A 13,746-nucleotide genomic window follows, 5' to 3' on the forward strand; every position below is an offset into this window, starting at 1 on the left:
CAAGTGACACCAGGACGGGTCCACAGCACTGGGAACAAGTGCAGGCCAGCAAAGCATCCTGGGGATTCAAAAGGCGTCAAATTGGGCCCTAAAAGTGAGTTGACATTGCACAACAGAGAAGCCCAAGGTTCAGGTTCAGCCGAGGTCAGGGACTCGGAGGACCTGCAGCACCAGCGGAGCGAGCTGCCAGCACAGCAGAGGCTCCAGGGGCTGTGGGCAAGGCCTCACGCACTTACTGAAAGGACAGCTCCACTCGTCCAAACATCTTGGAATACCACTTTCACAAGAGTTTCAAGAATGAGTTTGGGACTTTCCCAATAAACTGAGTCTCATTACTTTATATTTCTAGCGTGTTCTCTAAGTATGGTGCCAGTGAGTCTCATCACACAACTCGTTTGCATACGACTTTTGACTACATCATAAATCAAATCCACTTCCAGAGAGTGAAGATTTATACAAAACAATGTGCTGCTAGTTCTTGAGGCAATGAGAAGAGTTCCAAAAAATGTTACGAATGATGATATCATTCAAACAAGCACTTAGTCTCTCGAGACAACCATTTTGTAAAGGACAGTACTCATATGCATGCATAATTTTCTACTTGTTATTTATTAAAAGTAATATCATTTTATGGCCATACCACATATTTCTAGATATTTATATTCTTATTTCCATTCTTTCCCTCAGCAGAAAATCATCTCTCTAGTAAGAAATATATGGAGGAATGTCCTCCCACTGCTGCAAATCCATATTACTTAAGATTAAAAATTATGATCTGAGCAAAATTTGAAGTTAAAAGAAGTTGCAATACTGAATATTCTCTGGAAGGAATGATTAACTTCATATGACCAAATGTTTCCAATTTCAGAACACAGCATTTTTAACACTTGCCAATTTTGCAGTTTCCATAATATCCAAAGGAGAAAGACCTGGAGTTTGCATTTCAACATGAGCAGTCCTGGAATTCAGCTAACAACACAATCATCTGTAAAACTTAAGCTATATTTTTAAAGTGGTTGTAATTTTATTTGTACATATTCTGTATTTTTATTTAGAAAATAACTAAAATGCATTTCTGATCGGCCGAATGATTAATAGTTAACCCAGAAAATGAGAATCTAAGAGTGATTCAGATTAGACTTAGAAAAGAAGAAAATGCAACTACTAAGCAGTTTTGCACAATTTCTGCCCTAATATTTACAGGACAAGAACACAAAGAAACTGAAGGAAATGAGAAATAGCTTTTCAAATTTTTGCTCAACATTTCTATCAAAAACCAACAAGAAGAAAAGATAGCTGAACTTTGTGCAATGGCACCTATACTCCACAAATTTCACAGTTCCTTATGTCTTTTGGCAAAAAGAGTAATTTTGAAAGCTAAAATTTCATTTTGAAGGAAAAAATAGGAATATGAGATCAACAATTACATGATATCATCTTCTTCAATAAAATAAATACTCCAGAGAAAAGCTGTCTTACCTTTGGTCAGAAGCTGTTAGAAACACAGAATATGTGTGTGTGACTAGAAATTGTCTCAAGAGACTTCTTTTAGGCACATATGGAAGTCAAGGACAGCAATGATTCCATTATGACAGATGGCCAGGTCAGGCTTATTCATTATAAAGTTTGTTTTAAGAAATACCATGTAAATTCCTTAAAAAGAGCCAAGGGCCCGGGGTCTAGACCACTTACTATATTCTTATTGGTAAAACAAGGGGCTTGGAAAACAGCCCCTCAGTTTATTCTCTTTGTCTCACATTTTTGATCCATAAAACGAAGAAAATAATGGCAGCCACCTGATACGGTTATGTTGCTAGGATTAAAAGAGCCAATGTATTGTAAGTAGTTAGACTAGTGCCTAGCACATAATAAATGTTTATCCAAAAATTGTTTTTTAAAATTATTTGTATCAGACGAGGTCTGATTCTATATAGCTCACCCCTTTTTTTATAGATTTACTTTTTAAAATGGTATATGATTTACTAGTTAGAGATGGAAAGAAGAAAGATCCTGCACTCTCGCCCATTTTTCTTGCCAAAGAGAAATTTCTGTATTCAAACTATAATAAAGTTTGACTGAAGGGTAAAGCAAGGTGGTATAGTTGAAATAAAAAAGAATTTGGATTCAAGAGAAGAAATAAATTTTGAGCATGGAGATGCCGAAGAGTCCGGGAAGAACAATAATTAAAATTTAGAAAGTTACTTTTTTTTCTTTCTGGTGAATCAGTTTTAGCATTCGTTTTCACACTGTGGTTGTCCATATTTTCAACATCTAAAATATGGGTCAATAACCAATGATGGTTACTGACACAATAACCAACGGTGACTTTACTGTTATTCAGTGACAATTTTATCCCCTGAAGCCACTGAGGAGTTTTAAGCATCCTTTTCTTACGTGAGGCTGATGCGCCACTGAAACTACTCAAGGATGTCAGGATGTTTCACAAAAATGATCTAAATGAACAAAAAACCGACATACCACAACAAAATGCAATAATGGACAGGAAAACAAATTACCTCTCCTCAGTAAAATACTATAATGAGATGGTAAAAGTAATCCAGCAGATTTTAACAAGTCAGTTTTAAAGGTGCTGTAGAAAACCCACACTATACTGCATCTAGAATTCTGGAAATACAAAATATAAGGCAGTGGAGATACCAGGTTGAGTTCATAAATTTAACTATAGTTTCTTTCAAGTCAAGTATTATTAAGCGGCTGAATCTATAGGCTTAGCACAGCGCTGGGGTCTGTGAGAAACAACAAGAGCTGGATAGCCCTACACAATAAACCAGAGAGTTTGACAAAATGGAGACGAAAATGAATCAGAAGGGGTTCTAAAATCATCAGGTCCCCATTCCTGGCTGGTACAAGAGCACTCAGACCACTCCATTAGGTATCCATTGAACACCTACAACATACCAGATCTTTCTAAATGACCACTGACTTCTAAAGCTCTGCAGAGACAGATATCCAACAACTTCACCACTTCAACTGAGAAAGCATATATCTAACCTACTGAATCGTTTCCAGGAATTGCTAGGGCTCTTGTTGAACTGTTACAGTTTGGGGCAAGAGCATCCTTCTTCCTCTATTCCATTTTCATGGTTTCATCTTGTCTCTTTATTTATCTTAAGTACTACTAAGTTCTTTTAATCTCTCCTTAAAGCTCTTACCTAGAAGGCACAGACAAATTTAAGGCTTGCCAAAATAAATAAACCCTGCATCTAAGCCACACAAGAAAAAAAGACCCAGGCCATCAAAGTTTAATGGCATTTTCAGTACTAATCTCACTGGCGTGGAACCAATGCAATGAAACCAGATTGCATTTTCCCCCCAAAACAACAAATGGTATTAAAACCAAAGCTCCTAATCTTCTCCAAACTTGTGATCGTGGGACTTACTCAATTTGTGCACCAGAGTTTAAAAGCTTGAAGCAAAAGTATGTCCTTTTTATGTTTGTTGGCTCATCATTTGACATGTAACTTATTCAGAGCGGCAGACACATAGAATTTATCTTCTCCTTCCTACCAGGAAACACTCAGAGAAAACGCAGCCTGTGTAAGAACTCTGTGGTTGTGAGGGAGAGCAAAGAAGTCAGGCACTTACCGAGACCGTGGAGCTGGGCGTGTTTGTCCCATAGCCAGAGGAGGGGAGAGAAGCCAGGGACCAGCGGCGTCCATCAGTCCTATTGAGAAAGGGAGATTAGCTTAGGCTAACACTGGAGTACTGTTACCCCGGAACCCCAGGGAGACCGAGTATTCTCAGTCAAACGATCGACACAAACAGTCAGTGAGGATATGGCAATGCTCAGCAAGGACCAGGGTAAACAAACATTATACAGCAGGTTGACTTTTATTTAAACTGAATCAATACACCCAAACAAGTAGAAAGTGAATGGGTTGATCCATATTATTGATCTCTCACTAACACACTTTGACAAAATGAATACCAGGGATAATTACAATGGTCAGACTCAGCAGATTCAAATGAATAAAAACAGAACGGGAGGAGGAAAACCACTCTTATCTGGAAACTGATAACTGGGGCCATGATCTTTGGAAAGGCCTGAACTCCCAGCATGGTACAAGAGCCTGTGGGGACTTCCACTGCATCCTAAAGACCTTCCGCCTATTATTTTCAAGGGAATAGTTCCACTCAGCACACCTAGGGAAGAAGGGATCAGTGGGCTCATGGCTGGCTCAAGCCTTAAGTGGCAAATAACTTCAGCACTAGGAAAGCGACTGACCTTATGCTCAGAATCTCTTAAGAGTTCCTGCCTTCTGACATGACCTGGCTTTATAAAGCGTTGCAGCAAAAGCCTCTGGCAGGGTTTATGACTATGAAGCCCAGTTCTGGGCAGTGACAGCAGGGGCAGAATGAAAATTCTCCACTAGTGATAGAAGCTAATGCAAAGAGTAGAGCTGTCTGCCCCAGTCATCGAGGCAAAGCTGTGAGGAGTCTTGAAGAGAGCGGTTTCTATCTCCAAATGATGACAGAATGGGTAGCTTCTGGGTTTTGAATTCAGGTCATTACAAGGGCCTCAGAAGAGTTAATGAAGTAGTGGAGATCATACTGTCGCCAAGAGAAGGGGACAGAAGAAAGCAAATTTTCTGAAATCTCTGGCCTTCCAGAGAATTTCCAGCAATTTCGAGTAAGACTGTGTCTTCAAAATCACATGACGTTGCAAAGACAAATACATGCACATTTGCCAAGGGGGAAAAATGGAAAAAACACACTTTATAAAGAGCTATAGTGCATTCTTAGATGGAGTATCATACGTAGACTCTGTAATTCATGAGTACATTAATTTACCAAGTGAGAGATAAGAATGGACCAAATTTAGTACAGACATATTCATAATAAGTTGAAGTCAGAGAATTCAACAGCATTAGACTTGAAGTTGAGAAATGTCACAATTAGATGTTCACGTAAAAAACTGACATTTTAGCCTAAATTACATTCAAGGGAAAATATAATCACAGGCTACCATAGATGTTGCCTCTAATAAATGCAAATGGTCCACAAAGACAAAATGCAGAAATTCAAGTGGACAAAGCACAGAAGTACCACAACGTTAAGATTTTAGTAAAATTTACCTGTCATTTCTGTGACCATGATTGAAGTACAATTGAATCAAGTATGTTTTTAAAAAAAGAAGCAAAATAAGATGTTTGTAAATAGATCAGATAAAATGAATGAGGAGAATTAAGCCATACAGTCTTTAAAAATACTTTTAAACAATTGAAAATGTTAAAGATTTAAGAAGAAAATAATTATAATAACATGCATATAAAGACATCTGACTATCAATTAAATAGACACAGATTGACCTTATTTGGCTACTTACGAAAGACTTAAAAACTCATGCCTGTACTTTATAAACACCTCCAATATTTAAAAGTAAAAAAAAAAGGATATGATTTTAAATGAATTATTCAGTCCATTTAATAGCAATTATCAGAAACTAGTCTCTGGAAAGAGTGAGGGACACAATTTCCCCCTCCGTGACTTCGTTTTGTGATTCATTAGCTCTCCTTTCCCTCAGGTATCAATAAACATATTTCAGATGAATGAACAATTTCAAGAAGAGACATGCTCTTATTAGTTCTGAAGCATAAATTACATTTGCTTACTCCAGAAAACACACAACTAGAAAGGTGTTTAAACAAGAATGTGTTCAGTACTCTGTGTAGCCACAGACCAGAAATAAATTGTTTTATAAGGTTCCCTAAGTTGTCCGTGTCTATTTACTCAAATGGAGCACATAGGACTATTGCATTTTCATTACCATGACAACCACACATAAGGAGTTACTATATATGCTATATACAGTACTTACAGAAGAGCATGCCCTTTTTTCAAGAAAGCTATCACACAAGTGCAATTTGGATCCAATAATAATGTTGTCTTTTCTTTGCAGTAGCTATCAATAAAATGTTATCTGAACGCAAGACTACATTCTTGCCAAAACAAGGTTTTTTGAAAAGAGTATTTTCTTTGTGGGCGGAAATATCAATGTTACACTAAATGAAAAAGTAAGAAGGGAAAAACACCTGATGGGAACACAGGATACAAAGAGATTGGCAAAAAAACATCATTACAATACTACTCACAAAACTTCAGATTAATATGGTATGCAAGAAAGAAAGAAGGAAAAGTCCCTACATCAACCTGGCTATTATAACTATATAAAGAGGAAGTAGATTTCTTTATTTGTTTAATTGTCATAGTCACCTGGCGTGATACATTTTATATTCTAGCTGGTACTGGAACAAGTTGAATGATACTAATATAATGTAACCAACTAAAGAGTAACTCTGCCCACTGGAACTCGACAACTGTCTGATGATCTGAAACCAGCAGGCAAGTTTGTTCTGGTAATTTGCTTGTGAAAACATATTCCGAGATTTAACCTGGTAAATATCACCTAGGCAACTAGGAGACATCCATGGCGTATTTTCAGGGCTCTATATTTTCAATGAAAGTGAAAGCAAGTTATAATGCAGAAACCTTTGCAACTTGTGGGAAAGGCAGAACAACATTATGATGCCCATCTTAAGACCAAGAAAAGAACCTTAAGGAACTCCACAATGAGATGGATTGTAAATCTATCACAGTTATTAGCAAAGGAAAAATATGTTTCCTTGCTCCAGACAAAATCTGCTATACTACCATGCTCATTTTCATCCTTCTATTTTAACTCAATATTAAAAAATTAACTTGATGATTTTACTCTCAAATATGTATTAGATAGTATGGAAAGCAAGTGTGTGTTGTCCTATTTTCCAGAATAAAATTAAGCTATCACATACAGGGGAAGTCTACTGGGGGAGTGTTATCACACGGCATAAGTAAAATCAGAAAAGATTACTAAGCTTTAACTTTATCCCTTCACCCAAGAATAATTTTTAAAACAGGGCAATCTCTCCTCTGTTGGACTAAATACACAAAATATTAGAATGTGGGAGTCTCAAAATGGCGTTACTTCCTAAAGGCTCAGAGATGCATACCAAATGGAAGGAAATGGAAACCCATGAGTGAAATTTCTGTTTCCTGAATGAAAATCAACTTTAAAATGGAAAAGAAAGGCCCCAGATGTTAAATAAAAATATGCCAATTTGAGTTTTCATAGCAAATACAGGGTTCTGCTTACATGAATAAAAGTTTAAATAGATGATCACTCACGTCCTAATCTAAATTAATACTTTTTGAAGAGTGTGGAGGGAGTTCCATCTGGAAATTCATGCAAAATGAACTAGAGGTCTCCTGTGATAATCTTCTGTCACGGTTTATGGTTTATTGTCAAAAATTAACATGCCTGGGGAGTTGTGTATTTTTTTATAGCATAGAAACCAGATTCGTCTGTCCTCCAGTCACCTACTTAATTATTAGATTCTCTTCATTTTTATAAATCTGATAGGATTAAGAGACTATGATTTCTGTCATGTTTAAATGCATGCTGTAATGAGATTTGCCTTTTTCTTACTACTTAAAGTAATTAAATGCATTCGCTTTTTTTAAAGAGCTGTGTTTAAAGACTATGGTGAGTTCTTGTTTATCAATTTTTATAATATTTTCTTTTTCACTTAGAATACTAGCACCATCATGAATTAATAGTCATTGGACAAACACAGGCTTTGTGAGATCAGTTAATTTTCACATTTCTTTACAGTGCTTAAAATGAGGACTAAAAGAATAAAAATTGGAATTGGGGAAAATCAGCGTGTGGGTCTCAAGAAGTTCTTTGGAGAGCACATCTTAATTACTCTTGTGCCCTTCCCGTGGTGGAGGCCCGGCCCCTAACACACGTGGGCATTTACCATATGGTGGGCAATGTGTGATGTTTACAAGGGAAGCTTTCCTGAGAATTCTGGAAATGTGGCAAACAGATCCTTTTCTCTGGATTTAGCAATATAAAACACTAAACAAACAGCTATGAGGACACTGCAGGCTTTGGTAGTTAGTAGCATCATTAAATCTATTTTTTTTAAACCTATCATTGTGTCTTTATTAAGTGCTATTTTAATCTACTTCAAGGTATGGTTAGGTCTCTGAGGAAAATTTAGCAGAGATCTGGGACATTCAGTCCATAAACCAAATTAGTCCTGAATATTCAGAGACCTAGCTGGAGATTTGTTTTCCCTGTGTTTTCCCTGGGCAGAAGAGGACAGGGTAGATTTATATATATATATGAGAGGGATGACGGAGGCCAGGAAGGTGAAGGTTTGAATATGACAGGGTGGAGGATTAATTCCACACGCAGGACACAGAAGAGGTGCCTGTGTAGAGTCCTCTGACTTGGCAAAACCACAGATGATCCAGAACGGAAAAGTCTTAACATTAGATCACATGCCCACTATCCTTGGAACGACAACCACACTTCTCAACTCAGTGACCCAGATATGAGACATAGATATCTTTGATATTTGGGCTCCATTTCTAACTAGGAAAGGAAGAGATAACATAAACCATCCTATAGTTCACACATGGCTTTATCTCAAGGGGATCACTAAATTGCTGGCTTGATGCTCTCCAGTAAAGGAGCATCTTAGAGTTTATTATTTCTTGTGATCCCAAGAAAGACCATTAAAAAAAATGTATTTCAACGACAACAAAACCAATTGTACCAGGACACACAGATAAATCAAGTCCTTATAATACAAGTTCAGATAATTCAGTAAAAATCTGTTGAGCATCAAGCATGTGCAAGGCACTGCACTATGGAGGTGAGAAAAGATGGAAACAGTCATTTCCTGCCCTCATGGGAGCCCACCATCTAGTTGAAGGATCATGAGAGGTACAGATAACTCTACCATGAGGCAGAAATCATCATTAAAACTGTTATAGCAGGAGTGTTTATAACAAAGTTCTGCAGTTGCCTAAAGCTATCTTTGGCGGGGGAGCTTCAGAGAAAGTCCTACATGATATCAAGGAGCAGGACCTCACAAAGGAGAAGGGGCGGGGCTGGGATTCTCTACATAGCTCTTCATTATTCCACTCACCAAAGGCCCTTACCTTCGTGCAAATGAAAAATGGGCTGAGGCACTGGGGGAGAAATTTCTTGGACTATCTTGAGGGCTATTTCCTGTAGAGAGAAAGAAGAGAAAAATTTACAACATGCTTTTGTATTTTTATCATTATCCACATCCAGAATCTTCTTCTCTTTAGTAATAAGTTTCTGTACACTTTTGTAAAATGTCCATCTCCTGGAAAATGTTTTAGTTTTACTTGAAGCAGGGATTAGGGTGGGGGTGGGGGGCATGTGAGCTCCAGCACAGCTTTCCAAGTGTGCAAGATATATGCATAAACACATCCACCTCCAACACCAACCAGCAGTCTTCCATATATTCAATAATTTAAATAGTTCAGTCCTATGGAATAACAAATACACAGTCATGTGCTGTATAATGAGGTTTCAGTCAACGACAGACCACAGATACAACGGTGGTCCCATAAGATCAGTACCCTATAGCCTAGGTGTGTGGTAGCCTATACCATCTAGGTTTGTGTAAGTGCACACATGCTTGTACAGTGACAAAATCGCCTAATGACGCATTTCTCAGAACATATTCCCATTGTTAAGCGGCACATGGCTGTACAACTGTTTTGGTTCTTGCTCTTTCAGATGTTAACATTTCCGACAGCAGGATGGATGGGGAAGTATATGGTTCAACGTGAGGTGGGGGGAGGGGGAGACAGCCTTAGTATTTTTTATTTATGGAAACATTAAAGTCTGAGTTCTTGAAAATAAATCCTCATATTCCAAAGCACACATTTTAAAGGTAGAAATGTCAGAACTAGTCGTAAAACACTGGGAAGAACCCAGCAGTTTGGACCTATTTCTAAAATGACCCAGCTCTATTTCAGCACGGCCAGAGTGGCCCAGCAAACTTAGCCCTCACCAAGACTTCCGTCAATAGTCCCTCTGCGCCTTAGCAGCTGGGCTGTGACTGGCCAGGCAGCCTTTGAAAGCCATAGCCACACAAAGGCTGGCTGGCAGAGGGTGTTCTCCCTGAGTCCTGAGGTGGGTGGAGCCCAGATTGCTCACTATAAATTGGCAACTTCTTGGGGGCTTGTTACTTTTTCTATTAGAACACTCAACCTGCTGCTGATCACCGAGAAAGCTCGGCAGGCAGCTGGTGCGGGGAAGTTCAGGACACTGCAGACCGCCCTGCCTCCCTCTGCATGTTTCATTAGATGGGCAGAATCGTCAGAGGCCCGGATGGGACTGCAGCTGGTTTAAATAAGGAGGTGAGGCTGCCAACTAATCCCCTATATTCTTGAAACACAGAAAACACGCCAGAAAGATATGTTTAATCCCTAACAGCAAGCCAGTGGCCACATTACTGATTTTGTGGTGGAAGTGACAACTGTAATTAGGCGTAAGGAATACAAGATTGCACGTTAAAGTCAGTACCTAGCTGTAAAGGTAAACAGTTTATCATCGGTGTGCAACTAGCCTAACACATTAAAGAGAATAGGTTTAGTGTTACCTTGAGGACTTCTGGACTGGCTATACCTCTACTGAAATTTTTCAATTAACTTAAGGTTGCAGATTTTATAGTGATGTCTTTCTTCAACAGATGCTATTAACTTTATGACAGACAGCACAATTAAAGCCGTTTAACTGGGAAAAGCTGAGAAGCTTATTTCTTTATGGAGAGAGAATCACGAAGCATTTTTCCCCCTGCTGCAGTGAAATTTATCATGCCTTTGCATCTGTTGTTCCTAGGGCCCCTGGAGAAATGGATTCTGCTTTTGTCATCCAGTCATCTGGGACTCTATTTGTCCATTTAGCTACACAGCTAAATTAAGTTCTTTCGACTTCTCTCAACAGCCTTCATTCCCCCCACTCCCCTCCCCAACTTAGCTTGTACAACACACTTCATATTCCTTAAAAGGTCTTGATAATTTCAAGATGGCTAACAATTTTGTTTCCTGAAGGGAAACAAATCTAATGCCAGAAATCTTCGTGTAGATTTTGTTTTTGATTTGGAACAAATATTCACTTTGCTCACACTTCATATAGAGCAGACTACTGGTAAATTATTAGGAGAAATGAACAATTAGGAGAGTCAAACAATGGACTGTTTGAAGCCAAGGCATTTTGAGAACAATCCCTATTCCCCGATTCAATTAGAATAAATAATAAGACCAATGAAACATGGCACCAAAGTCTTAGCCCTGTGTTCTTTGTAAAGAGAACACTATATCCGGAGACTTTAATGAGATCAACCAGAACAACTACAGAGAGCTTATTAAATATTTTTAAGAATCTGAAGAAGAGAGAAACAAGGAATTAACTTAAAACCCTTTTCACTTTTAGAGATTTTTATGGGTGGCTCCCAGGAAGCCATGTAACATCTCATAATACATGATGACCCATCACTTCCAGGACAAATGAACAGAGATAGAGATCCGGAGGTATGCTAACTCTGCTCTTAAAAACTCAAGGCTGGGGTCGGCCCTGTGGCCAAGGAGTTAAGTTCATGCGCTCCACTTCAGCGGCCCGGGGTTTCACCGGTTTGGATCCTGGGCACAGACATGGCACTGCTCATCAGGCCATGCTGAGGCTGCACCCCACATGCCACAAGTGGAAGGACCCACAACTAAAGTATACAACTATGCACCAGGGGCTTTTGGGGAGAAAAAAGGAAAATAAAATCTTAAAAAAAAAAAATAAAATCAAGGCTAGCTTTAATCTTTGGGTTTTGCCTTACCATACTGTGCTGCCTTCCCAGGCCCACCAATTGAAAATACTCCTCATTTTCTCCTCAGCTATTCCTATACTGCTGTAAAACCAAACCTAAATTCCCACATCTTCACCTTCAAGACTTCAAAGCCATCCGCATTATTTCACTAATCACAGATCTTTCTTCTTGTTTCATGTCAGATTGAAGAGCTAAATTGAAAAGCAAACACTCCCCTGCCCCTCGAATCCCCCATTATTACAAAGGCTCTTAAATGTAGTGAGATATTAGAGAAAATGATGGTGGCGTGAACTAGAGTCCCTCATAATACCTCAAGGGCAAGAGACTAATTTGCTTAATTTGAGGGCAGCTCAGCAAGCTTAAGGTAAGAGAAGAAATGGATGGATTTCAGGAAGGGGACAGAAACAAGCCAGACATGGAGGGGTGATGCAGGAGAGACAGGCTCTCCAGAAGCAGGGAATTCAGACTGGTAGAGCCAATGCACTGTGAACTCCATGTACTGGTGCCAACTAGTGGGAGGCCTTAGGGGTGCTTGGAGGGGAGAGAGATGTCGAGATTTTAACCTGGCCTGAGTGTGCTGGGTGGACAGAGGAGTGGCCGAGGAGGAGGAGCTAGATTAGGACGTGGAAAGCCAACAGAAAAGATATTTTGGTGAGCAAACCAAATATAATTGGTGACAGATTAGAAACAAGTGACGAAAGAGATTACAGACTAAAAGTGATAATGTGGGTGGATTGGAGAATGACTGCCTCACTAACAGGGAATTTGGAGAGACAAGTGGGGTGGGAGTGATAGTAGAGGAAAAGGGCAGATGAGTATTTGGTAGATTTTTGTGTCATTTATTACAGAATTCCTCAATCTTCCTTAGGGGAGAAATTATAAGATTAGCAGATGAGACAGTAGAAGTCAATCTCTGAAGTCTTTGTTCTTATTTGAAATAAAAATTGATTTCTATGTTATCTACTTGGTCTCTGAAGACTTAGGGATACTATTTGGTTGTACAGTGATCGAAATACTGCTAATCTAAAATAGATCAAATTATAAAGCACAACTTACACATTCTTAACTCAGAGATGAGGACCAGATTGCTGCGGACATGCACAGCGCTTCCCCAGGATGAGAAAGCAAGATGGACTGAAACCAGCGTCCTACACATGACCTTCACTCCTCGCAGCACTGCTCTCTGAATTCATCCACCCATCTGCAAAGCAATACCTGAGAGACTGTCAAATGAAAACTGGTGCCAGTTAATTCTCTGCCCATATGTGCAGCACTGGCTTATAACTCCAGTCCTGCTGCTCTCGGGGACTGGCTGGCTCTTGGATGTTTGAGTGCTAGGACACTTTAGAGACTGCTGCTATCACTGCTGATGTTTCTGACCTGGTAAAGTAAACCCTAGTAGCGGTCAGGCACTGGGTAGGTAATTAACTCCACAACCCTCAAGGGGAACGAGCATGGCTAATACGCAAGCAGTTTATCAAAACGGTACTTCACCTAATGGCGCTGCACAGGGTGCCACATTTTAGAAGCTGTTATTGTTAAGAAAGTGATTTCTAGATTAATTAAATTGTTTGATTGCTTTGTAATTAGGTTGGAGAAGTCCTGTGTCTTCACTACAGAGAAACAAGCTGCAAATCTTTTGAAAAGGCATATGCTATACCCACTATAGATTATTAATGTATTTTTAATAGCTGTCTGTTCACAAAATGATAGTTTCTGGGTGCCTTGATTGTCTATCAGGACTGAGGGAATCCAAGACTTAATGATAACTGCCATTTGAAACTCCTGGTGGATCAAGAGTGAGCCCCCATCTGAATCCTTGCTGTCATTACTTGATGATCTGCTGAAACGAGTTGTGACGTTTTACAACAGAACCATCAGTGCTGTGTTTCTTATTGCTTTGTGGGAGATTCTCAGCAACACACTGGCTCTGCTTAAAAACTTTAAGACCAAACTTTAAAGAATCAAACCTAGGATCTCCCTGCAAGACAAATGCCAGCAGATAAAGTTGGCACTGGAACATTACGCAGGAACC

At 39.2% G+C, this 13,746-nt stretch overlaps 1 protein-coding gene across 11 annotated transcripts in view; it reads right to left on the reverse strand.

Moving 5' to 3' along the window:
• Positions 1-13,746, reverse strand: part of MAST4 (microtubule associated serine/threonine kinase family member 4) — a 574,884-nt gene that overhangs the window by 66,611 nt on the left and 494,527 nt on the right. For all 11 annotated transcript variants that reach the window (XM_046672111.1, XM_046672109.1, XM_046672105.1 and 8 more), the window contains 2 exons: positions 9,016-9,085; positions 3,607-3,685 (listed from right to left, as the gene is read on the reverse strand). In XM_046672111.1, coding sequence (XP_046528067.1) covers positions 3,607-3,685; positions 9,016-9,085 — 149 coding nt within the window. The remainder of the gene's footprint in view (positions 1-3,606; positions 3,686-9,015; positions 9,086-13,746) is intronic.

The sequence above is a fragment of the Equus quagga genome, chromosome 9, assembly GCF_021613505.1.
Source record: "Equus quagga isolate Etosha38 chromosome 9, UCLA_HA_Equagga_1.0, whole genome shotgun sequence".
In the NCBI taxonomy this organism is placed as follows: Eukaryota; Metazoa; Chordata; class Mammalia; order Perissodactyla; family Equidae; genus Equus; species Equus quagga.